Source organism: Melopsittacus undulatus, chromosome 3, assembly GCF_012275295.1.
Source record: "Melopsittacus undulatus isolate bMelUnd1 chromosome 3, bMelUnd1.mat.Z, whole genome shotgun sequence".
In the NCBI taxonomy this organism is placed as follows: domain Eukaryota; kingdom Metazoa; phylum Chordata; class Aves; order Psittaciformes; family Psittaculidae; genus Melopsittacus; species Melopsittacus undulatus.
Window position 1 is genome coordinate 80,098,547 of NC_047529.1, and position 26,817 is coordinate 80,125,363.

General features: G+C 44.7%; 1 protein-coding gene across 1 annotated transcript; it reads left to right on the top strand.

Moving 5' to 3' along the window:
• Positions 1-938: 938 nt before the first annotated feature.
• On the top strand, positions 939-11,645 carry ZC3H12D (zinc finger CCCH-type containing 12D). The gene is made up of 5 exons (XM_013129281.3): positions 939-1,309; positions 6,133-6,272; positions 7,256-7,490; positions 9,766-9,872; positions 10,595-11,645. Exons 1-5 carry the CDS (start codon positions 939-941, stop codon positions 11,614-11,616), a joined length of 1,875 nt encoding a protein of 624 aa, XP_012984735.2. The 3' UTR covers positions 11,617-11,645.
• The last annotated feature ends 15,172 nt before the right edge of the window (positions 11,646-26,817 follow it).

Consider the following 26,817-nt stretch of genomic DNA (forward strand, 5'->3'; position numbering starts at 1 on the left):
ATGTCCTTCTCTTGTCGAACTTGCTGGGCTGAAGCAGCTCTGAGTATGTCTGTGTATGCTGCCCATCACCATGACCAGAAATGCAGAGTGCAGCTCCAAAGAAGCTTCTAGCAGCTTTGCTACTTCTGTAAGCTCATTTCTGAATTATCAGGCTATAAATGTAAGTGAACTTGAAAGCGTTTCTCAGATTGCTGCTTCCAACCACTGCCCCGATGGCTTTCACAAAACAAGCTGCTTCTCTGAATGTAAAAGTCCTCACTGAAACAGTGAATAACAGGAAAAGAGTAGGTCAGGCATCATGGGGACAGATAAGTGACAGAGTTTCGTAAGGTCTGTGTGTGTTACACAGATGGACACATACTAGGAAAGACAGAACTGTAAAAAAACATTCAGGGTTCCCAGATCCTTCACAATGTTTCCTTAGCTCACTCAATGAATTTTGCTACACTTGCTCAGTTACTATGGCATCTGAGCCCATGCAACAACACTCAACAGATCGTTATCTGTGGCTGGCAAACCACACTGAGCACAATGAAAATCCCCGGTTACACCGTCCTTCGTATCACTTCCTGTGAGATACGTCTGAAGAACACATCTACGCATACAGTGTGTTTGTGTACAGACAGGCTTGCATAGCTCATGCAGTAGGATGACACCTGTCTGACATAACTCCTGGAACATGACAAATGTTGCATGGGACACTCCAGTGCTTTATAAACAAGCATGGACCAGAAAGACGCTTTAATGCTGAGAGAAGACTGGAGAGTCTCTTCAGAGATCAGATAGTCTCTTTGCTGTACACTAGGCAGATAACTGAGATTGCACGTTCTTCCTTAAAGCCTGTGTTTTGCTGTTTCTGATCTCTCCCTCCTTAAAGCTGATGCCTGTTGGACAAAGCTGGGAAGACAAGAGCAGTGGGTTTAAGGGAACTTGCTAAGATGGCACTGGCCAGTTCGCTTCCTAGCAAACCAGCACCACTGCACTCTGGAGAAGTTTCTGCAGCAAGGGTGGAAGTGCACCAGAGCAAGCTGGATTTCTTCTGCAAGCTGGGCTATGGTAAGCAGGACATCTGCAAAGTGCTGGAGAACCTGGGACAAGAGGCCCTGGAGGATGATGTGTTGAAAGAACTGATTCGGATAGGGAGCAAACCTCAGGCTCTGGAGAGCCAAGCTCAGCCTTCTGCACTAAAACTTGTTGCCCGTGGATCTTCTAGCACTACACCAGGGTCAAAGTGGCTTGAAGAAGGTGAAAGTGATTCTTCTGATTACTTGCGACCCATTGTGATTGACGGCAGCAATGTTGCAATGAGGTAAGCTGTGTTCCCTGAAAGGAATCCCTCTTACAGGTCTTTTCCAATCTAGCTGATTCTATGATTCTATTCCTGTGAAGTTCTGGATTTTAAAGTTAATGGCTTGAAGTATGTTTTCTTCAGGTGAGAGATGCACTCATGTATTTGATGTATAATGTATGAACAACGGCTTATTCCTGTTCTTTGGCTGAGGCACAGCTTCTAGGGACCTGCTGTCTCTCTGCCCATAAATACACAAGCAAGATGCAATCACTGGCTCGCTCTGCATTTTGACCTTTTATAAGCCAACAGCTAGCTAACCACTGCTGTTTATGGCTGTATGATTCAGCAGCTTTCTCTCTCTTTTAGTTCACCTAAAAGGAATTGATGTTTCTCTGCCTTTTCAAATGGGTACCTAGGACTTCTAAATCTATATGTGGAGGTGTTTCCAGGAAAACTGGTGAACAGCTAGAACAGCCTAAGTAACCTAAGAAGGAGAGGGAAAATAAAGATGGGTTACTGTGATTCCTAACAACATCACGGTTGCACTGTTTTGACTTGCAAGTAAACCCCAGCAATGTTCCTGGACTGTATATTTTTTTTGTCGGGTTTTGGTTTGGCTTCATTTTTATAGAAATATCAGGGAATTGATAGTTGATGTGTACTGAATAGTCTTGTTTCCTCCTTTATTAATTCTGTTCATATTTCACAGCATCTCATCCTGGCCAACTACATTTCCTAAGGAGTGTCCTGATACTGAAGGCATTCTTACTGGTGGAGAGCCTGGCACATCCATGTGCCATCCAAATACAACAATGGGTTTCCCTCCGTTTATGTGCACAATACCAAGGGCCAGAGGCTGTGACAGCTGGGAGTCCAGGACACACTGGCTATCCCAGTTTTTCCCTGTTAACTTCCCTGTCCAATCAGCAGGGCCAAGCCCATCTCTGCAGGCTGGGACAGGGCAGAGGAGGGTTAGCTTTGGAGTGAGGTGAGAGGAGACCACATCCCCTCTGGCTAGAGAGCAAGGTAGGCAGCACACAGAGAGCAACTGGAGACTAAGCAAATTATGCCATCTTCTGGATGTAGGGAGAAATCCCACCCAAAACTGAGCGGTTCCTCACTTAGGGCAGCTCATGAATGAAAAATACGGAACAGAGCAGAATTGCTCAGTTTGGCTGGGCTGGGAGCTTCGTAGACATCTCTCCTGCCCCATTTACCTTTTCAGCCTAGACCCTCCTTAGGGTGTCCTTGTCTCTCTGCAAAAGAAGTGCCTGAGCTGAGCAGCTACCCTCTCATAGTGTTAAGGGCAATAGTATCCCTGCCCAGCCACGTGCTCCGTTCTCCGGACGCAGCCTTGTCCTCGCAAATTTACTGGGGCTTTTTTAGAGGTGAACAAGGCAGAGAACAGTATTGTTTCCATGGGAAAAGAAGATGTGCCCTTGCCACAGAGCAGGAGGCCCAGCATAGGTTGGTGGCTAATGAAATGGCATGTTTTGACCTTGTAATACTCTGGGAAAGCTCTGAGACCACCCTGCTGTGCCAGCCTGTGCACAAGAGCTTGCTGAACAGAGGTTATTTCAGACAAGCATCATTACAGATGTGTGCTGCAGATGTCTTGAGTTAGTGTGTTGTGTTGCTGTCCCAGGCCACATGCCCACCTGAACAGGTTTTCAAGAAGCCACCCATGCTTCTGGCATGTAACATTGAAATAATTTTGTAGAATGATTTATAAAAGGTGAGTCTGAGACAAGGCTGCCTGCTTCATGATTGAAGGCCGGAGTTCTGCTCTGAATTCCTCATCTTTTGCCTAAAAGGAATTAGAGGAATGTGAAGTATTTTTGAGTTTCAGAAAGGCAAAGATTTTGCAGCAATTCTCAGACATCCCCAAACTCTGCCTTGATAAAGTTAGAGACTACTTTGATGATGGAGAATTGAACCAATGCAGCCTGGAAAGAGCTGCTTTTCTCTCCTGAATGCCTTTCAAAGTGACACTGAATGGCATTTACTTTGGCTAATGGGATAGGTTTGGTGAGTCCTTTTGGTCTCCTCTCTTTAATGTTTCTGGCTTGCCTCTGTCAGACAGAGAAGGGATGTTTGCAGAAGCCAGGGAAAAGGGATGTGAGGTTTGCTTGCTGGGAAAACATCATCATCAACACCAGCAATCATGGAAGTGCAGGAGAAGCAGCAGTTTAGGGATGAAGCTGTCAAACAGTTGAAGCTTGGAGAGGCAGTTACCTGTGTGGAAGAAAATATCTCAGTCATTTGCATCTCTGTCTTACCAGGGTAATTAAACAAGCGAGTGAGTTGTTGGTCTTTGATCACCAATCAGCCTATCCATATAAACTGAATGGAAAATAACCTTGCCTTCAGCCATTCTCACTAGTCAAGCACCTCAGTACACTCTGCATTTCCCTCAGATGTAATGAGAAGCTTACCTATCTCCTGCCTGTCCATGGGAAGCAGGCAGGATGGTTTAGCAAAGTTAGTGATACTTACAGTGTTTTCTTCCTGGGCCAGAGGAGTCCTGCCTTGGGCTCTCTCCCTTCAGCAAAGCTGTGTCTGATGCTTTATCATAACCATATGAAAATGGTGTCATTTGCAGTTTTCAAAGGGAGTTGTTTTGACTAAACTTCTCTCAGAAGGGCTGGAATTGCACCATTTAAAAAGGAGTCACTGTGTGCTAATTATGGATTAATCGCTGGAGTCACAGTGAAGCCACATTGCTGCTTCAGCTTCTGAGAGATGGGCCCTGCTGGCCTGTGACCTGAGTGCAATGTACCCTGTTGCTGGCAGGAGGGAGAGAGACGGGACTGAGTTACACCAGATCAGTTATGGTCCATGGACTGCGGGTGCGTGTGGGAAAGGTGACTGACAGGAGCCAGTCTGTGTCAAGCAACACAGACTCATGACACAGGGAGAATGTAACATTTTGAAGCCCCTGCTCTGCTGCACAGCAGACGTTGCTGTTCAGTTGTGTTGACCCTGCCATGCACCATCCATGTACGTACTATTTTAGATAGACATTCCCCAGGTTTGGCTGCAGCAATGTAGCAGCAATTGGATTAACTAATAACACTGAGAAACAGTTCCAGGTGCCTCTCGTTGCTTGTTGTGCTTGGCATTTTGGGCAAATCAGTTGTGATTGAGTTCTTCACCTTCTGCACTGGGGGTACATCTAGATCTACTTTCCTAAAGCTGACAGGATTATACATATGAGAAGTCAATGTTGAAGCAGGCTGTTGCTGGATTTTGTTTGAGTAAAGACATTAAAGATGTACCTAGACTTCCTTTTAATGGCAGTTATCTGAAAAAGTCACCTGAATTTCCAAGTCACCACTCCAGGTGACTTTACACCTATCCTGGGCAGATCCTATCCTTCAAAACCAAACACAACAGCTGTTCTAGAGTGGAGATTAGATGTGTTGAGCACTTCAGACAATTCATTATTGTTGAGAGTTTATTAAGACTTCCTATTGCCTGGGTATCTATTCATAACCCCCCCCCCCCCAAGGTTCTTCCTCCAAACTGTATCATTTTTCAGTTGCGGTCACTGTCTCAGCACTGAAATTTTTCTTAGTATAAAATGGAGCTTTGGTTTTAAGATTGATATAGGCAGAACCTAGAGATGAATTCCTGGGGGACAGTGGGAGAGGCATTTAGGACTGTGGCATTGACCTTGACTGGTCCGTCGCTGCAGGTAGGTGTAGTAACCCAATGAGTCATTTACAAGTCCATTTGCAGAGGTAAAAGCCTGAGTGAGACTGTGCTAATACTATCCAGCAAGATCAAAGTACAAGGACAAGGTTTGTGTAGATACTGGGAGGGCATTTAATGCAATCACTATTGCATTACTATTATCCATTTTAGGACTTTGCGAAGAGTCTATTTTTGTTTCTTTGTGCAGAGATGGTTAACAAATGACCTCCCCTTACAACTGCACTGCTCTGTAGCAAATTACAAGCAATAAGAACTTTCAAGGTGAGGGAACTTAGGAAGGATACCACCCTAATATTTTTATTGAGGTTTTCTGTGTCTTGCTCTAGATACTGGTGATTCTCCAGAAGCCATCTTGCCTGTACCCTCTGTAACACCTGTCCCAGGACTTTCCTACCGCTCTGTGCAATGAAGACAAAATCCACCAACTAGGGCAAGATAAACATGTGCCTGAGGTGCCTGTGGCCATCTACACTGAGGTCTTGTCCCATTTTTGGAATCCTGGGTTAGAGTCTCTGCATTTCCCATCCTGTCTTTTATAGGTTTCCTTCCCCCATAGTTTGACTCCTGTTTCCAGGTGAGGTTAGCAGCTGAGTGACCTGTGATCACAACTGCAGCTTCTTCAGACATTAAAATCCCTGATGTCACAGTTAGGACAGAATAAAATACCTATGTTTTGTTTCTCATAAGAGATCCTCATGGTTTCTGCTTGTGCTGGAAGAAACTCTCGCTCCTCAAACCATTATCAGACAAGGCATGTGAAGGATTTGACACAGCCCAGTACCTTGCATCAGTACTCTACATCCCAAGTACATCCAAATACAGATGGAAGAAACAGGCATGGGCAACAGGCTTGGGTAGTGGCAGGTCATAGATATGGGGGATTAGGATACATCTGTTTTTAAGTATCCAGATTTCTTCAGATAACAAGTATTTTGTTCTGCTGGAGGAAGTGCTTGGCTCTGTCCAACCAGGACACCCTGCCAGGTTGTTTTTTGTGGAAACTGGTGAATGACTCAAAAGCTGTTTGTTTTGCCTTTGCATTGATGGCTCACTTAAAGAGAACTCAGCTTCTTGAAAGCTTTGCCTCACCATCCTTTTCCTGCTAAAAATGTTTTTTATTATAGTCATGGAAACAAAGAGGTGTTCTCCTGCTGGGGGATCCAGCTGGCAGTGGATTGGTTTCGAGAGAGGGGGCACACATACATCAAGGTTTTTGTCCCACTCTGGAGGAAGGAGCCCCCTCGCCAAGAGAGTCCCATTGCAGGTAGGTCACTGTTCTGGGCATCATTTGGCAACCAGTAGGTGCAGTTTGGAGACAGGGGTGTGAACAGTACAGTTCTGTCCTGCAGAGATAAGTGAAGTCAAGTTGTGTATCAGGTTTCCATCACTTAAGTTAGGCATTACTTTATTGCCTCACTTTCCTGGCTAGCAGCTGAATCTGCTTACAAGGCTTTGTTATACTGCTTTGAACCTTCTGCTTCACAAGCACAAATTGCTGCCAGCTGAATTAAAGGAGTCTGTCAGCTTGCAATGAGTCTGCAGAGCTTTTAAGGCCAGCCAGGAGACGATGAGATGGTTGCACACATTATCCAAAGGTGGCAGTATCATTACATTATTGTAACTATTATTACACTATTACATTACTGTTATCTTACTGATATCTGATAGAGAAGCTGCACAGGTTTCTCTTCCAGGAGAAAGAAATGCGTCAGGTGAAGGCTATGGAGGGTGGTGAAATTCAGTTTGTATGGAAATAAATTCACCAGCTTTGTGCCAGCAGTTTGGTGCCTGCAGATGAGGTGACTGGAGATCCACCTTTCAGCATAGCAGAAAAATGGCAGAAGAATAAGTTTATTTATTTATTTGTTTATTTTATCAGGCACATTTTACCTCTAAGTAAAGCTCATAGCAGGACTGATTATGAACCATCTAGCGGGGTAAAAAGGACACTACAGTGGTTCAGAATGCCTCTGGTGTAGAATTCCAGCCATCCTTTACAGATAGAAAAAAGAGTGTCCCACATTTTGGAAGTAGGCAGTTTTGTAAAACCCCCTAATTTTCAAACTGTCAGATAGTCACCAGATATCAATGCATCTGAGAGTCACATCATTGTCAGTTGCCACACTGCCAAAACTGCTTTAGATTCCTGTAGGTTTCTAGCATATCATTGAGAGATGGTCACTGTTAACTAATCAGTTTCTCTTGCTAATTTTCCCCCCCTTCTATTTCTGCCAACCACCCCACCAGATCAGCACATCCTTGAAGAGCTTGAGAAGCAATCGATCCTTGTGTACACCCCATCCCGGAAGGTGAAAGGCAAAAGGGTCGTTTGCTATGATGATCGCTATATAGTGAAAGTTGCTTATGAGAAAGATGGAGTCATTGTTTCCAATGACAATTATCGGGATCTCCAGAATGAAAACCCTGAGTGGAAATGGTTTATTGAGCAGCGACTACTCATGTACTCATTTGTCAGTAACAGGTAAGGGACAGCTGTTGTTAAACACTCTTGAATTTAAACATCATGGGCCAAGTCAGCTCCAACACCACTGCACCTCCAACCACTGATGGAATACATAAGCCTTTTTCTGAAGGAATTTACCATAACTTTTCTTATCTCATTTCTTTAGTTGTTCCTCCCTCAGTTCTGGTCTTAAACCCCCCCCGTGTCACCCTTCAGTGAACTTCTATGTTCAAATGGCATCATTAGTGACTAGCTTTTCTTCTATCTAATCCAACCAGGATATTAAACTAAGACTTGGTATCTCTTAATTTCTATTTCCCATAAGAAACCGTCCTGGGTTCAGCAGTAGCAGTCATTTTTCTCTTTCTTAGTAGCTGGTGCAGTGCTGTGGTTTTGACTTTCAGCCTGGAAACAGCAGTGATGTTTTTAGTTGCTGCTCAGTAATGTTTACTCTTGACCAAGGACCTTGTGAGTCTCATGCTCAGCCAGGGAGGAGGGGAAGCCAGGAGGAAGCAGAGACAGGACACCTGACCCAAACTAGCCAAAGGGGTATTCTATACCACAGCACGTCATGCCCAGTATATAAACTGGGGCAGTTACTTGGAAGGGCTAGATCACTGCTCGGGTCAGGCTGGGTATCAGTCGGCAAGTGATGAGTGGTTGTATTCTCTCCCCTTGTTATTTCCCTTATCATTATTATTATTGGTGGTAGCAGCAGTGGTTTGTGTTATACCTTAGCTACTGGGCTGTTCTTATCTCAGCCCATGGGAGTTATATTCTTTCGATTCTCCTCCCCATCTCTCCGGGAGCGGGGGGAAGAACAGGGGGCAGTGAGCGAGCGGCTGTGTGGCTTACTGGGTTTAAACCACGACAGAAACAGAATTAAACCTGTGAAATGAGGCTGGCTATCTGGCAGTATTTCTAATTCCCTTTAAGGCAGAGGAACACTTTTTCCTATGCCTTTGTAATCGTAACTTTCTAGAAGAAGAGAGGTGAGAAGCTGGTCTCTCTGGCCCTTACCACCTCCCTTGTGGAAGGTGTTCGTTAAAGCACATGCACCCTGCCCGCAAGGCTGAGCTGTGTGCTCCTCAGTCTGTACATAAGGACCTTGTCTGAGTGTTCTAGTAGCAGAGGTGCTCATTAGCTATCAGTTTGTCTGGGGAAATACGCTCAGAGACATCCATTGTGCATGGATGAGTGCGAGCGGAGAAGCCGTCTTATGCTGTGGCATTCTCTATGGGTCAGGGTGGAGACTTAGCTTTCCTGCCACCAGAGCTGGATGGCAGTGCTTGGCACTGGGTTTCAGTTTCCCTGTAATGCTGTTCACAGAAATGCAGCCACTGAACACCAGCATGCTGTATCTGTCAAAGCTCCAGTCTATCATCTCCAGCTACCACCAGCCTTCTTCCCTAGTTACTAATGGGTTACAAATATTTATATATTTTCCTTCCTATTTCATAGCGGTTGCCAGACCTTTTCAGAACTCTTCCCGCAGCAAGTGTAGCTGATACTGTGAAGCCCCTTTCAGCAAGACCTTCTTGCACAGCTTTGAGAATCTCTCTGAAACCACAGCCTGAAGTTGGAGGTTTCAGTCCCCTTCTGTGGATAACCAAATTCCCTGTGTGTCTCCTTTCCCTCCTGCCTGTGACTCCCTTCATCCAACAAAGGGGTTTTCCATGAGTGGGTGCATTGCAGATTTGTTTGCAAACAAGTCAGGAGATACCAGTTAGTTTTCTTCCTGAAGCATCACTTTCATATACTGGCATAGAAGAATTATTAACAGTTTTATCTGAGCATGTTGCAGGCCCTGTAGTGGGAAGCCTTTACTGAACCTTTGAAAAAGGTTGGGCTTGGTTTTCACAAGTGACCAGCTGTAGCTCTGTATTAACTTCTGGCTTTTTAATCCTCATTCTCCTACAAGTATATAGTAAGAGAAAAGTGAGTTTGCTGTGGAAGGGAGCTGATGGTGAGGACTGCAGTGCTGGGACCACAGAGGAGTTTGCTGCTGCTGCTTCAGAGAAGAAGGGTGCTGCCAGAGCTGCACCAAGCTGCTGTGCCTTTCCAGTTGTTTTGTGTTATTAGGGAAAAACCACAGCTACATGAAGGTGAAGAACTGATGTCTTGTCAGGCAGGAGGGCTGTGCCTAGGAACACAGCTTGGCTCCTGAAAACCAGGCCACAAAAGGATCAGAAGGGTTTTCTGCCCTAAGCTTGTGCCACAAGCTGTGGTGGCACTTTAGCTCCTAAAGCTAAAAAGGTATTTCTGTTACCCCTGTGGCTTTTTCCTTTTTCAGGTTTATGCCTCCTGATGACCCATTAGGCCGGCACGGACCCACTCTTAGTAACTTCCTCAGCAAAAAGCCAGTGCTTCCTGAACCAAAATGGCAGCCTTGCCCCTATGGTGGGTTTCTCCTCATGCTGTGAACCCCTATTCCTCTTGCCCTTTGCTTCCCAGCAGTGCTTTCCTTTGGCTAAGGGCCCCACCATTACCATGTGTTGTCCTGTTTTATGTGTTATGGACTGGATCAGGGCTGCACAAATGTGTGATGCTTTTTTCCCCTCTCCTGCTGAAGGGGTTTCAGTCCCAGCAAAGGCAGCAGCTGTGGCTCCCATCCTTGTCTGTACACAGCACCCAAACCAGGCACTGCAGCTGTGCTGATGCCCCAGCCTGCACAGTTTTCAACTTGCAGAGTGGACTTGCACCATGGCAGTGGGGAAGGGCCATCCAAACACATCCCCCTTTCCCCTCCCAACAGCTTTCCAGTAATGCACAGGTTTTTCAGAGGTAAATCCCTATACATGCCCTTTATACATGCTGCTTTAGCAGCCCTTTTTAGCAGCAGGTCTCCCAGCCCACTGAGAGCAGCAACCAGAACATAAATGAATTTCAGACAGTTCCAAAATAGCAGAAACTTACTTTCATTGCTGCTTCCCCTTGCTATTTTGGACAGCAGTATGTAAATCTGGCGTCAGAAGTTCTGAGCCAGAAAACAGCTACTTCCCTTCTGCTGTTTGTGCTCCCCATGCCCCTGCGGATCTGTAGTGCTGGGAAGGAGCGATGAGTGTGTCAACTGACATGGGAGCTAGCAACAACCTCCTATTCTGTCTTTTTTATTCTTTCAGGTAAAAAATGCACCTATGGCAATAAATGCAAATTTTACCACCCGGAGAGACCGCCCCAAGCTCAGCTCACAGTTGCTGATGAGCTCAGGGCTAAAATAAATGTCCCGTTGAGCTTGGGGAAAGAGGAAGAGCCATCCAGGACCGGAGGAGAGCCTGTGTCCTGTGCTGCCTGCACAGGAACCCTGCGAGAAGGTAGCAGCTGCACAGGAGCTTCCTGTTACCCACGGTGGTCCCAAGGGAGATGTCCTGAGCAGCCTTCCAGTGCCTGGGCCAGCAGCCCTGGCTCTGACATGTGTCTGGACCAACGCTTGCTGCAGCAGGAGCCATGGCAAGACCATCCACTCCTGGAGAAGATGTCAGCGCTATCCATTGGTGATGACACCTACAGCTACAACTGGTCCATACATACACGTCAGGACAGAGGGGTGATGGACAGCCCTCAGCAGTTCAGCGACCTCAGACACAACCCATACACACTTCATCACTCCCATAGCTTGGACCACACCAGTTTACCAGGATGCCCTTTCCAGCAAACGGTGCTCCCTCTGGTGCCGGGTGGGATGTGCCCAGATCACAGCTGGCCCCAGGAGTGCTGCAGCACGCACAGGAGCCACTATGCCCCTGATGGTGCTCAGCACAGACAGGCCCTGGGGACCCAGCACCACATTTTGCCGCAGTCTTCAGCTCTTCCCCCTGACTTGCCTCACTCTTATAGTGAGCATCACCTGCAACAGCAGCAGCAGCATTGCTTCCCCAGCCAGCCCCCACAGCAGCCCTTCATGTTAGACACCAGAAATGGACTGGGCTTCTGCCAGAAAACCCACACATACCCCAGTGCCTCTTACAGCGACCACTGGCCCACTCCAGTTGTAAGGCCACCCTCTGCCCAGCAACCAAACATACACAGGGAGCTGTGCTCCCTTTTCCCTTACAGTGATGTGAACCATGTCATGGCTTTGTACCCCAATATCAAGGATATTGCTATATTGACTTTACTGATTCAAAGACACAGAAGTTTGTGAAGCCTCCAGATCAAACCTTTCCTGACAAGCACAAGTCCTGGGGAAATAACGTGCTACTCTGAGGCTTAATCAAGTGTTATTAAAGGGCTTTATGGCAAACACTGTAGCTGTTCTGGGAGCACAGGTCTAATCATCAACCAGCTATGTCACATGGGGCACTAAGTCAAGACACAGGCTGCCGTTCATTGCAGTGGGATCTCATTCCCCTCTTTGACAGCATTTGAACCTCACTAGTGACTGGGTTCAGGATGGCAGAGATCGTTGTTGATGCCTTGAAAGAACAGACATGTTTTAAAAGTCCTAAGCCTATTGCTCAGCTACTGCAAAAGAGCTGTGCTCCATATGAAGGGCTCTGCATAGACCCCATGCCTACTTGCTCAGCTATAGGCAAAAAATAATTTGGCCTATTTCCCCTGGCACAGGGCTGTGCTCTCTGCTAGAAGGAACCTTTGAGCCCCTATCATTGGCTGTATCAGTGATATTTCAAAGGCACATCTCGTGTTTATAAACCAAAGCAGTGAACACAGAGTCTCTAGCAGAGGTGTGGAGGTACAGCAGAGAAGCTGCAGGTACCTTTCTCAGGAATCACATACAATAGAAGTCAAATCAGGGATGTCATCTCCAGTATAAATCCTGATGTGGACTGAGGGCTTGGGGTTGTTCATTAAAAAAGGAAGCACAGATGATGCCAAGGAGACTGGGGGGGAAAGCTTTGAAGTGTTCCTGTTTTATTAAGGAATCCTGTTGTTGACTTAACCCTTAATTACCAAACATGGTCCCATAATGCACCTGTACAGCTGATTTATGGTTGCAAACATTTAAACCGTGCTCTGCTGGGACATGTTTGATCCTCAGTAAGCTGTAAAGCTGCTAATCCCTGCATTATTCCACTGAACTCTTCAGGTTATAGTTCAAAGATTAAGGTTGAAGCTGAAGGGCATTAGCATTATACCAAAGTTCAAGTATGTCAGTAGGACATTTTAGAAATGCTTTAACACATCATAAAGTGGTCACCTACAACTCTTTGATCTAAATAGTGTTGTCTTTTTTCCTTCATATTTTATTTTTCTATCACTCTCAGCCCTGGTGCTTCACCAGTTCCAGTGTTTAGGTGAGATTCACAAACGCTCTGACTCTGTGCTGTTTCTGTCAGGTATTTTGCAGTTGCTGATGTTGATCTCAAGCAAGAGTTAAACACGGCCCTCACTGACAACACCAAATTCTTTCATTTTCAAAGAAGTGACCTTTAGTGACATCATCACATGACACATGATTTGGAAGTGGTGACAGTTTGACCTGTTTCCTTCTGGAAACCACCAGCAGCTTTTCTTGGTTAGTGTTGTTTAAAGACTGCTCAGGAAATAAGCACACTGTATCAGTTTGATAGTCTATGGCCACATGGTTGGCTCCAAGAAATCCTAATCATGAGGTTGGGGGTACGATCTGTCTTCACAGAACAGTTTTTTCCATGTGTACTGTATTTTCCACTAGTTACTGTCATAATGTCATAACTGTCTGTCCTGCGTTCAGCAGCAGCAGTCATTTCTCTCCTTCTTAGTAGCTGGTGCAGCGCTGTGGTTTTGACTTTAGCCTGAGAATGATGTTGGTAGCAACAATTAAAAACATTGATGTGTTAAGCAATGCTTACTCTGATCAAGGGCTTTCCAGTCTCATGCTCCGCCAGCGGGGAGGGGCACAAGAAACCAGGAGGAGGCAGACACAGGACACCTGACCCAAACTTGCCAGAGGGATATTCCATACTACAGCACGTCATGCCCAGTATATAAACTGGGGGGAGATACCCAGAAGGCCCAGATCGCTGCTCAGGTCAGGCTGGGTATCTGTCAGTGGGTGGTGAGCAATTGTGCCATCACCTTTATACTTTGAACCATGTAATGGGAATTTTTAACAACTGCACTTCTCTTTCTCCCCCTATGGAGGAGACATTCCCTCACAGCCTCTGCGCCCCCACCAGGCTAGTGGAGAATTTAGATTCCGAGTACCCTTTGAGTACCCTTGAAACCAGCCTCCTTTTGCTGGGAACCACTATTTTGTTGAATATGGTTCAGGTTAAACGATGACCTAAGAGTACCACCAAGAGACCTTCCCTGAGGCTGGACAGTCACAAGTGACAGGCTGTGTGGAGTGGCATGGGCAAGTACCTAGGGCAGCGGGCCCCTCCAGTGCTTTGGAACTTCACCCCTGAACGAGTACAACATCCAGAAAAGCTAGTAAAATATGGAAAAAGTATGCGGTCCTCCTGGCAATATCAGAGAGATACAAATAACTGCAATGAGCCCTGGCCTGGACTACACATAGAGAGACCTGCTCAACACTATCAGGAAAAAGATGTGTCTGGATCCAATGGCAAAGCAACAGATAATGTGGCTACTCTGTCCTCACCAATCAGCATAGCAGCTACTCCAACTCTGATAACAGACACTGCAGCCACTCCAACCCCAGCAGCAGCCACTGCAGCTGAACCAAAGGACCAATCCATGCCTCTATCATTTGTCCCTATACACAAAAGGAAATGGAAATGAAAAGCAACTCATCTAGTGAAGGAAGATGAAGAAGACTCAATGCCCAAATTAGAGGGGGCAACATCAGTACGAGAGGAATCAATTCAAGAAACAGAGGAAGAGGCAGAACAAGAGCTAAATTTCCTATCCAAGTCCTTGACTGAGCTGTGGAATATGTGAAAAGATTTCAGCTGTCTTCCAAGTGAATATCTTCCAGAATAGCTTATAAGTTTATCCACCTCATATTACACAAAGATTAGAAATTACATTATAAAACAAAACTATGGAATTAATGTCCTGCAAAATGCTTTGAAAAATTCTTGAGTTCTCCAGGCATTACTAGTTCTGCTGAAATATGTCATGCAACATACTTCACATGCTGAAGCAACCATCTCATGGAGTTGAGTGCCTATATTGTGCCTATGCAAGGCCAGGTTCATTGGCTTGCCTACCAACCTGTACCAAAGCTTTCCCAGCTGTACACTTACATGCTGTTGTACACATATGTACAATCACGGAGCAAGTGTGATGCAGAGTGGGAAATACCTTCCACAGACTTGAACACAGCAAATCCAAAATGGCAACACTCAGAAAACACACACATAGCAACAGAGCAGGATGTAAATGTACTTGTCAACATTTGTTTTCATGTCTGGAATGAATGTTACATATTTCAGTGCAAAAGGCATTTCAGATCTATGGGAAAATTGGCATTCTGCCTTTATATAATGCCCTTGGCTTGCTGGAGACGCACATCAGCTTTTCTGCTTTTCCTTTAAGGATGCACAGGAATTTGGTGGTTGTTCAAAATTCTCTCTTGATGCTTTATAACTTATTTTTCTTTCATTTCTGCCTTTTTACTGGGGACTCTTTCAGCAAAACACACAGAACGTGCATTCTGCTGAGAAAGTGGCTGGGAAAATAAACCACACTTTGGCACTAAACAGAACTCAATTTCTCTTGGCTCTCCTGCTCACCAGAGGGTTGTTTCTCATGGAGCTTTTGTCCGAAGGGCAGCTCGGCAGCGGTGCTGTGTCACTGCCTGCTTGAGAGGAGCTCTGCTGCTGGCCAAGAGCCCATGGAAAGCGCTGACTGTTCCATTATTTCACCACAGCACAAGTATCTGGGGCTCAGAATTCCTCCTGCAGTGCTTCTTACACTTTCCAAGACAGGAGGATCTCTTTTTGGCTGTGTCAGCTCCTGGGGTAGGGGAATGGGCTACCAATGGGAAGGAGGAAGAGGCAGCTCTTGCCAGGGCGTTCAGACAGGGTGGGAGACTGTTGCTATTTGGTGTCTCTGCTGAGATGCATTGGAGTCCAGCTCTCGCTGCCAAGTTGAAAATGAATCCATAAATCCCAACAGGCTTGGACAGCTCTTGATGTTCTCTACTTTTTGGTTGTCAAGACTTTTACAAGCAGCTGGAAGCAGTGAGAGCAATCCTCCAGTAGACAGCTTTCCTAAGGGACAACTACAGAGTTGCCAAGTTCATTTGAAGATAATAATAAATTTAAATAAAAAGTCATAAATAAAGTTCCCTCTTCCCTTCTCCCACCCTTTCCCAAGAAGTCTGGAAGGAACAGACACCCTGCTCTGTGGGGGGCTGGGGGAGATAGAGACAAATATGTCCCTGAAAACCCTTGGGTGGAAGTCACCCCTGCAACAGCTCCTCAGCATAAGAAGGGGAAAAGGGTGGTCTTCTGCTCCCCATGCAGTCCAGGCAGCCCATTATACCTCCCTCCCACCTCCTCTTAAATGCAGGAATCTTCCTCTCACGGAACACTCATGACAAGTCCACTAGCTTGGGAGCTTAGATACCATAAAGATTATTAATAAGACTGTCCATGAGGCAGATAATAAACGTGTTCTCTATCAAACACTGCCTTTGCCAATTACTCTTAGAAATTTTGCTAATATTTTAACTCACTTCCTACAAGAGTTGGCAGAGTTTATAAGCAAACATCTGAACTAATCACAAACAACTCAAGAGAACAAGACAGGTTTCATGGCTTCTCTCCTCCTTAAAAATGTTGGCTTGCTAGTTAAGAACCCAGCAAGTCCTGTCCTTCGCCAAGTATGACAGACCACCTCAAACCCCAGGGCCCCTGGTGAAAGCCTTTAACAGACAGACTGCTTGTTGAACACAGGTCATTCAACACATTCACTCTGCCACTACAATCTCTTTGCTTCTCTGCATCAGGCTACATCTGTGCCGAGTGGTGAGGAGCTGGCACAGGCTACCTAAGGAAGTCATGAATGCTCCATCCCTGGCAGTGTTCAAGGCCAGGTTGGATGAAGCCTTGGGTGACATGGATTAGTGTGAGGTGTCCCTGCCCATGGCAGGGGGGTTGGAACTTGATAATCTTAAGGTCCTTTCCAACACAAACCATCCAATGATTCTACACATGCAAGACCTCTGTTGTATTTACTTCCTATGGGCCATCGGGACTGGGATGCTTTGAACTTTCAACAAGAAGAGTTTAATATTACAGCACCCCTTGTCATTAGCATTGTTAAGGAAGCAGTACAATTCACAGTCTATACTGAAGGGATTTTTACCACATTTTTTGTTAAAAAAAAAAAAAGATTGGTTTTGTTTTTTGTTGTTATGAAAACCACAACAGAGATACCTTCAGCCTGGCAGAGATCTGGCATCCTCGGGCTGTTCTCCCGTGGCACATTAAAGCAGCCTTCTTACCAAAGCTGAACTTCATACAGCTTTTTCCACTCGTCAAGGATCAAATGGGATGCTAGCAGAAGCTCAGCCAACACATCCTCTGAACTACCTTAAATCTTACTGCAGAAGCAATGAGCATCCTTCACCTACCATCCCCAGGACTGTATGTTTGAGGCAGTTACTTACTGGCTTCATACATAAGACAAATAGGCATTAGAACACTGAACAGCAAAACAAAACCATAAACTAGAAGCAGGCAGCAAAACATGGATGGCATAAACCCCAGTCAAACAAGTGGGAATACATTTTCTCATAGAAGACCAAAAAGGTACTAAATAAGTTTAAAGAAATGTAGACCTGGTAGAAGCAAGTATGGTATAAGAAACTTCGGAAGCGTATTGCTGTGCAAAGTTAGATTGACAAAGATGGATGCCATCCATCTGCACCCTTGAAACACTGAGCAAAGCTGAGTCCAGCTCTACTCGGGCTCTCAGTTTGTGAACATAATATCCATGATTTAATATTTGCAGAGACTCCAAACACCTGAGAAAACCACTGAATAGCTGCAGTAACTGAGTGAACTACAACAACAAACACAAAGGCAAGACAGACACCATCACCATCTGGTAATTTGGTTTCCAGATTAGATTTAGTTTTACTACAGGAATAATGTTCTCCTTGTGCTGTCAGCAAAAGAGATGCAGAGAGATCAGAACTTGATAAGGGAACAGCAGGAGAAGTGCAGAGGAACATGGTGGTTCTTACTGCTTGAAATGGTAAGATGCCCTTCATAACTAAAATCACATTCTGCAGCTCCGGGGAGACCGAAAGTGTAAATGCCATGATCGCTTGGCACAGGCTGCAGCCCATCCCATCGTCACTCCAAAAGCCGTGCTAAAGACAATTTGAGAAGGGAAGCAAACTTGACTATGAGTTCTTATTGCCAAAAAATACACAGCCATTGGCAGACAATTATAAATGTTACTCAAAACTATCATCGGAATGAGAAATACCGAGTTCTCCCCACGGGAGGTCCTGTTAGGAAGAGACTGAAGGGAATGCAGAAGCTTGTAAAAACGTTATTTCCAGCAGGGAAACATTCTCGGAGAAAAACTTCAGCATCCGAATATCCTTTTGCTCATAACGTAATACATGACATGTGGTAGATTTGGAGCCTGGGCTTCGCTTCGAGAAGCAGATGGAAGATCTTTAAACCTTTAGAGCATCTTTCTTAAGTTATGTAGGTCATATTTAAGTCTTGCAGAAGAGGGGGAAAAAGTATCCGTTTAGGCTGAATTCAAAATAACAATATTATGGAAAAAGGGCAGAGAACGCAAGTTCTAGACGAGTAGAAAACTAGAAAATTACTCTCCAATGGTTATTTCTGTTCATCTTTTATGATACTGATTTGCAAGTGGTGATGGTATTTGGGAGGCACTGATTTAGGTCAGCCTCTGCACTTTGCTCTTTGATGTTCCAATGTTTGTATTTGTCCGAGGGAGCTTACTTGGAGATGTTGACAGAAAAAGTATAAGCAGCCAAGCGGAATGCCTCTAGGAAATGTCTAGTAATTGCAATCTGTACGACATACACCAGTAATGGATTTTAAAAAACACGAAGGCCAAGTCCACCACCAGGTGTCAATGTGGTAGCACTGGAAGCAGGACTCGCTGCTCCAGGGCCGAGTTTCACCAGCCGGTTCCATCCACCCGCATAAACCCCATCAGCAGGCACACTTCATCCATATGCCGAGCAGAATGTACAGCACAGCACATGATGGAGGGCTGCGTGGTGGTTTCGGCTCATCATGAAGGCAGCTTTGCCTGGGTCTCCTGGCCAGAAAGGCTCTTGCAGGCTGATAGAAACTAATGTACCCACAAGAGAGGCATGATGATCACAGTGTGATCAATCTGATCTGAAACCAATTCTGCCACTTTCTGCTAGCTACTGCTGCACGCACGGAGCTGAAACATACTGTGTTCTTGAGCATTTACACTGCATCTGAAACGTTAGCGTGGGTTTTAAGTCTAAGTAGCCTTAAAAGTGCGCATGGCAGCTCTGACCGTCTTAGAAACTGTAGCACCCTGTCAGACTGTGGAGCAGTGAGAGCCAAACTCAAGATCACTTCCAACAAGGAGTTTCAGAAAGGGGGCATTTTACAAAATCTACCCTTTATTCTGCCTTTGTGTTCTCCCCTCACCTACAGTTGAAACCTCAGCTGCCCTGACAGCAGTGGCTCAGGATTTATCTTGGCTGGGGCCCAGGGGCTGCTGCCAGGCTTCCCTTTCAGGGCAGCGGGCCTGGGAAAGTCACTCCGGGTTAAGTTTAGAGTTCCAGGTTGGCACATTCTTAATGCAAGCCAAAAATAAGTGTGAATGGGGATCAATTTTATGAATTTGCTGAGCTGCCAATTATATTTTAAAGCTGAAATCTGAAACGAGGTTTGCCAATTGGATAAGCATCACAGCCAGCCCTTAGACAGAAATTAATTGGAAAAACACTTTCCCTCCGAGTCCAGAGAGCATTGCCTTACAAATGTTATCTCTGAAGTCTTTCCTGGTGTGCTTGGGTCATAACTGGTCAACCTGAACACAGGGGATTGTAACTAAATTTATTATCTTGTATATGTGTCAGTCAAGAGCTAGGCAGATATACAGCAAGTATTCCAGGCATGCAACTAAGGCAGCATTAAGTGGGGGAAGGGACCCCAAGGCAGTTCCGAAGCAAGTAAACATGCCACAATTTCCAATTGCATTCCTTTTAGGCATTCTTTCCTTGCATTGCTGCAGAGCAGGTTCACCACAGCTCTACAGCTGCCCAAGGCCAGGTCAGTGGGTTGTGCACCCACATCTCTGCAAAGCTGAAAATAAACACTCTGCTATCCAGGTACAGGCTGGATGTGCCACACAGCACACACAGGCTTCAGCTCACAGCTACCCGAAACCTGCTTGCAGCCTGCATCCAAGCTCCTTGCCAGAGGCACAAATAACCCTCATGGGTCCAGCTATCACTGGATATCACTGGCGCAGCAGCAGTGCTAGCTTAAAGGCAGGATTACCTGAGCCTGTATTTATGTGTGGGCCAGCAGATGATTCCCGATGTTGGTTCATTCTCCCCTTTATTTACTGAGACCTACCTTAAATACTGCACCTGGGGTGCCCAACTCCTGGCTTTCAGTAGCCTTTTTTAAGTTTTGGAGAATGCAGTTTGTCCTATTTTAAAGGCAGAATTGTACCATAGCCATTAGTAACAGTGTTAGTAAAATTTCACATACTTCCTAGGCTCTATCACATGTACAAGAACCTGTAAAAATAACCTAAAATATCCCAAACTTTCTTGCACAATTTCCAACGCAAGTCTTCTGGAGGACACAGCCAATATTATGATGTATATATGTTACTTCACATCAATGCAGAACCAGGACCCAAAAGGACCCACAACCCAGGGTGCTGCTGTGGCCCTGCCTGAAAACACTGCTTTTCAGTACATGGCATCTGAAGTGCAGGTTATAGTCTGGGCTGAAAGCTGCACAGGGCTGAAGGCAATGGTTCCCCGGGGCTGGTCTTGATGAGGTCCTGAACAAAGCAGGAAACACCAGTTCCTCTCCCCCAGGCGCAGGGACCAGAGAGCTCTACATGGGGTTAAGAGTACAATAAAACATTGCCAGCTCTGGTCGGCTCAGCAGCTCATGTGCATTACACCAAGCCTGGCACCATCAAACACGCTAGCAAGGAAACAAAGGAAGAATGAGAAAATACACGATTTGGGACCATGGCATAAGTCCTTGCAATACTGCAGTGGGCTTACCTGCTCCTGGCTGGAAAGGGCTAAAATGATAGGGAAAGCAAACTCCATCAACCCAGATATCAGAGGCTGATGAAAAAACGTCAGGAAAAGGTCAGTGAGTGTGCTGGCTTGCATTAGTACTTGAGGACAGGCAGAGAGAACTAGCTGTGCCTGTGTTCTGACAGATGGCAGGCACCCTCTCAAATCAACCCATAAAGACCCATCCAGAAACAGCCAACAGGAACCACATGTATGAAGCTGCTTTTGTGGCTAAATGCACCACAGAAGCGTTTCAGGGTGGAGAATACTACAGAAAGCAAGCTCTGTCAAACATGAGCGATGGCTGGATCACACAGGAGTTAGTAACATATGACTAGTGATAGACAAAACAAGTTTCTGAGCAATCCGGTTTATTCAGGTCCTTTTCCACAATTTCTTCACTGGTGTGTTTTATTTGTGGTTCTTTTATAAGTCTGGAGTTAAATGTTTTTACTCTGAAGAAAATTAAAAGAAAACCAATTTGGTTACAGCAGTAACAGCAGAATCCAATTGCACTGTGAAATGAGCAGTGTCATCTTTCTGAGACCCAGCTAGCGTCACACAACCAAAATCCAGACAGAAAATTAACTTACTCAACACTTGATAACATCTTCTTGTTGGCCTCAGAAGTAGGAGCCCTTCCACACTAGCCAGAACATGGCAGCTGTGACTGAACAATGGGCAATGCTGAGCCCAGCATTCTCTGCTGCCCCTGGGGAGGGTGCACCACTGTCATGCCAGAACACAGGATTCACAGCTCGTTAATAGCTCCACAGAGAATGGGAGCATCATGGAGTACAACCCTGTAAACCAGTAAGGAGGACACTTGTAGCTGGGGGTGGTGATGCAGTCTCTGCCCCAAAGCATTCCTAATCTGTTTTGGTTTAGCCTCATGAGATTAATTTCACATGTGAAATTAAAAGACATTGAGTTGAATTCACCACGTGGCAGCCTCGCACCTTCTGGAGCACCACTAGAACTAATGAAGTGTTAAAATGCTGATTCAGATCTTGAACTAAACCACTGCATCCAATCAAAAATCAGTAGGCTCATTCCTGCTACCAGGATGCAGGTATTGGTCCAGGAAAAGATCAGGATAAAAAATAAATAAAGAGAAATAAAAGAAAATGAAAGCCAACAGGAAGCAATACATCAGGAGATGCTTGATACACTTTTCAACAAAACCACGCAAGACATACCTTTGCATGTTACTTACAGCCACTTTGACCATGGCTGCGCTCTCCAAGTGGGAAGAGGGTTTCTTAGCATAGCATCACATGGCACAGCTACGCCTGGCAGATGTTCTGGGTGCAATTGTAAATCATGTGAATAACCTAGTATGTATCTCCATCACCCAACTGTGCTGTTGCTGCAGGAAGCACTGGGAACTGGAATGCATCACAGTTACCTTGAAAAATGGTAAAGTCTGTTTCTCAAAGCAGCACTACTGGTGAGTTTGGAGAGTTGTGCTTGAAGGCCAAGGCTGTGGGGCTGGCAGAAAAGCAGTCCCTGGTGAGGGCAGCTGTAGGGTCATTAACAAAAGGAAATTCAGCCTCAGCCCTTGCTAGCTGGCTGCTCTGTTTCATGTAGTGCAGAGGCCCAGGGCCACAAGTGAAGCTTGCAGGGGCAGAACAGTGGCCAGGCAGCACAGCGTGTGGCTTCCTTAGGGGTTCAAAAAGCCTAAGCAATCTAATTTAAAATTATCCAGCTCAGCAGAACCCCCCCCCACATCACTAGTCATCATTAAATAGGGAAAGCTTTTGTCAGGTCTTCCAGCTCAAAAAAAAACCCCACTAACATGGCATTATTTTCTTTCTCATTTACAGAGCATCTGTGCCAAGGAGTAGGAAGGGTTTTCTGAAGCCAAGAGTTACTCTGCCTTTTCAATTTATTTATAAGTACAGCTGCAGCTCAGTTGCACTGACACAGGATGAACCTCTGGTATACAGTACCGCTTCTTCAAAAACAGCGTTCATGAACATGGACAGAAGACATGAGGAGAGGTACACACCTCCAAATGCTTTCACAGTTGCAGAAGAATTGCACAACAAACACTACAAAAATGAGAAAGGTCAGTCTGCTGCCATGAACACACAGACAAGGACCTGGGCAACTTTCTCTAAACCACCAAACAAGCCTGTGACAGCACCAAACCACATTCAGACTTCAAGCTGGGTGCCCGATGAGAGCATCCAACATCCTCTCTATGACAGCAATTTTCATCCACAGATTCTGGCTACCAAAAAGTGATTCTTGCAGACAGAACAGACACCTCATGACAATCTCTTTGGAACTGCGTCAGGTGTATCTGTCAGAAGATGGTATTTTCTTTCAGCAGGTCATATTTGATTTCTGGCCATGAAACACAGAGGGAAGGAAAAGGCTTGTGAAATAAAACAAAAGACACATCCCAGTTCTAATTCAGATTTTCACTGTAGCTACCAGATAGCTCCAACAAAGCACAAGAAATTTGGCGTGAGTGATTGGCTGTTCAAGTCTAATTAGAGAAAGGAAAAAGGAAAGCTAAAAAGACAAAGAGGCAGAGACAGATTAATTAAGGCACGGGGAATTGCAAAATCCTGGGCTCACATTCTGCACACTGCTTGGAGCAGAGCTGCCCTAACTGAGAAAACATCTATTACCTTTAGGATGTCTTTACATGCTATATACCAGAGGAAGCACAAAAATCCTAAAGCAGTGCCATGAATCTTCCAGCAGAAAGAAGTGCTGGATCTACTGCTGCTTCAGTTGCTACCTTCCTTGCCCTCTCTAGGTCCCTTTAGACAAACTTAGTTTTAGCATTTCACATTTCCCCCATTACTGTCCACCAGCTCCCTGTCAGCTCCAACCCCATGAGAGGGAAGGGGCATAATGCATCCAAGCATCTTCTGTATCTTTCTTCCAAGCAGCACTCCCAGAATGCATGACAGTGAGCTTCCATTACAGTGCTGTAGGACACTAAGCAAGTCATTTGGGAAATGTGACTAACACAAACCAAATAAGATCAAAACAGAAAAGATTCTGTAAAAAACGAATCCATCTCTCCAATTATGCTCTACCCAGGAGACAATACATGAAATATCAAATATTAAAAATAATCATTAAAAGGGGTCCTTGACTGAAAATTTACATCCATGAAGTACAGAACTGTTACCATGAGCAGTGTTTATAAATGAAGTTATTTTGTTTTGGTACCAGCTGGTAAGAGACATTCTGTGCAAACAAACACTGCTTTGCTCATAATCTTTTATCAACATAAATGTAACACCACTATAAAACTGATTCTTTATTTGAAGTTTTTGGGCTGATAACTTTTGTAATCAAGTTTGCACTCCAAGCAAACATTCATTATCTCATCTGGAAAGCAGAAGAGCCATCATTATTCACTAACCTGTTTTGAACTCACTTTTGGATTTACTGCTTAATTAGAAAACACTACTTTTAAGAGTTTATGGCTAGAAGCATTACAGATTCATTGGCCTTCCTTCTGAGGCTATTAAGTATCTGTTTTAATGAAGAAGCATCCAACCTTCGAAACTGCAGAGGCAGAATAACCCATTTTACCCACAGGTGCTTCTCCTCCAAGGTGGGTAAAAGTGGATGCCTTCCATCCAGATGAGGCACTCTGCTTACTTGCTCCCCCCACCCTCTTTTTCTTAGGAGCACCTCATGAACCATTCCTGGGCATGTAACTGAACATGCCAAGCATGAGACCCCAGTACATAATGGGAGACATGACTGTCATGTGAGCAGATAGGCAGTGGTGGCACCCGTATGTCTCTCATGTAATGGGAAGTAAGTTCTGTGCTGAGGTGGTTTTGGGTACCTCCTACACAGACTGCACCTCCCATTGCCTCTGAAGCCAGCCTGACAAGTTGGCCATCCTTTTTTGTCAAATGGCATGTAATTTAAATACTCTGATGCTGCTGTTTCCTAACCTTACTGTTCTTTTTCTGACCCTAGTCTGCACTGTGTCATACAATTCTGCAAAGAATTAATGGGATAGGACCACATTTGGCCATCATGCCCAGGAACATATCAACCAACTCCATCAATCACCGGAAAACCAACAAATCCTCCAAATGACTGGCTATACAATGTGACAAACCCATTTACTTGTACCAACAGACTTCTAAGGTACCACAGACCAAGTTCACCAGTCTTCATGGCCAGGTATGCTATGTTCCAAGTTCCAGACTCTTATCATTTGCAGTCTTGTCAGCTTTGAGGGCTGATATCTGCTGCACTTTGGTCTGAATATTACAATGGCGTGCTAGAAAAGGAACACCACCTGCTTCTGCATGTGAAGAACAGAGTATTTCTTAGTCCATTTGCTCTATGTCTCCATCACCATGTATCTTATCCCTGGATCTCAATCACAACAGGAACCACAATTCAGGCAAACCTGATCAGCCACAGGCTGGATGTGGTCTGCTAACATCTACTAAGACAAAAACCACATAAAACCCACTTCATATACATTTCCCTCCACTCATTTGTTACCAGATTAACTGCATCAAAAATGTATTGGCACTGTGCTCCCATAAATGGCACAGAAAAATGGCTTGCAGTCACATAATTCACAGCCATAACACAATGTGCATCCATTAAAAAATGGATTAGGTTTATACAAGCACCTCAGATTGCTCATTTGAGTAGTACCCAAACTGACATGCTACTTCAAAACCTGCACTCACACACAATAGTGCTTTATTATTTTAAGTAAACTTGAAAATAATAGGAAGTATCAACCCATGCAGATAATCATTTTGGCTCAAAGTTCTCTGTAACTATACTTGCAACTTAAAACAATGAAGAAAATAGAACACTGGGAAAAACAATCAGCTAAACTCATGCTTGCAGCAGCATTGCACTGGATGGAGATTGTTACATTTTGGTTACGTATTAAAAATATCTGTGTTTTAGATGAAAATGTAATTATATCCACTTACGCTGATGGGAATGAACATGTCTAAAGTCTGACTGAAACACACACTTCTGAGTTCTACCAGTGCAGCCCCTGAAGGCACCACTGTGTGCGATGCTATCCTGTGAAAGGAAGCATACCATGGATTTGCTCAAAGAAAAACAGATCAAATCCACAGAGAACTGTACCAAAAAGTCAAAGTTCAGTGTGATCGCATCATTCCAAATGTTCATTATCATTCCTCAGTGTTCCTATATTAGTTTGGCCTACAACGATGCTAGGGAGGGACTCTTCATTAGGGACTGTACTGGTAGGACAAGGGGTAACGGGTTAAAACTTAACAGGGGAAGTTTAGATTAGATATAAGGAGGAAGTTCTTTACTGTGAGAGGGGTAAGCACTGGAATGGGTTGCCCAAGGAAGCTGTGAATGCTCCATTCCTGGCAGTGTCCAAGGCCAGACTGGACAGACTTGGGTGGCATGGTTCAGTGTGAGGTGTCCCTGCCCATGGAAAGGGGGTTGGAATTAGATGATCTTAAGGTCCTTTCCAACCCTAACTATTCTATGATTCTAAGCCCTCAAACATTTCATACCAACTGTTCCTGTTCTCCCTTTCTCCCTCTGGTAATTTTTAAGTAGCTTACACAAAGTATGAGCCTCACAAGCCATTTTGGGCTACATAAAATTAAAGACTATTCCTCAAAGTTATCAATAAAATTGTTAATTCAAGCAGTCAGGCTTGAAAAAGGAATGGATTGTAAACATTCTACCCTGTATGAGGAGTGCAGAGTAAGGAATCAAAAGTTTAAAGCTGATTTGCATTTTTCTGTTAAAATTTAGGATAATGATTTTTATTTTTTTTACAAGATATAAATAAAAGGGTAAATACTCTATAGATTTCAAACTTGGTGACTTTTTTTTCTTAAATGCTTCTTCAATATCTTTAATCAAGTCTTCTTTTAATTTGTATCCAGACTCATGTGTTATAGCCACTCAAGGCAGAGGAATCTGATGGAAGAAAGTACTGATAAGGGTACTTTTCTCCTTGGGCACCTACAAAATACACTGAAGGCAGACATTTCAAGATCATAAAACTGATTAACTTCACATAAGTAAAACGAATACACACAGACAGGCACAAATACTGATCATGCAGTTTTAAAATCAATCTATCATTAGCTTGAGACCAAAGACATCAAATGTCACATTTAATCTGAATTTCAGGGGTGCCACACATAACCCTACTCCTGGGCA

What these genes read in the sequence shown, in the direction of transcription:
- ZC3H12D (XM_013129281.3), top strand. Translation starts at nt 939, where the DNA reads ATGGCACTGGCCAGTTCGCTTCCTAGCAAACCAGCACCACTGCACTCT. An exon ending in GGCAGCAATGTTGCAATGAG is followed by an intron (nt 1,310 to 6,132) that starts GTAAGCTGTGTT and finishes TTTTTATTATAG; the next exon opens with TCATGGAAACAAAGAGGTGT. An exon ending in CCAAGAGAGTCCCATTGCAG is followed by an intron (nt 6,273 to 7,255) that starts GTAGGTCACTGT and finishes CCACCCCACCAG; the next exon opens with ATCAGCACATCCTTGAAGAG.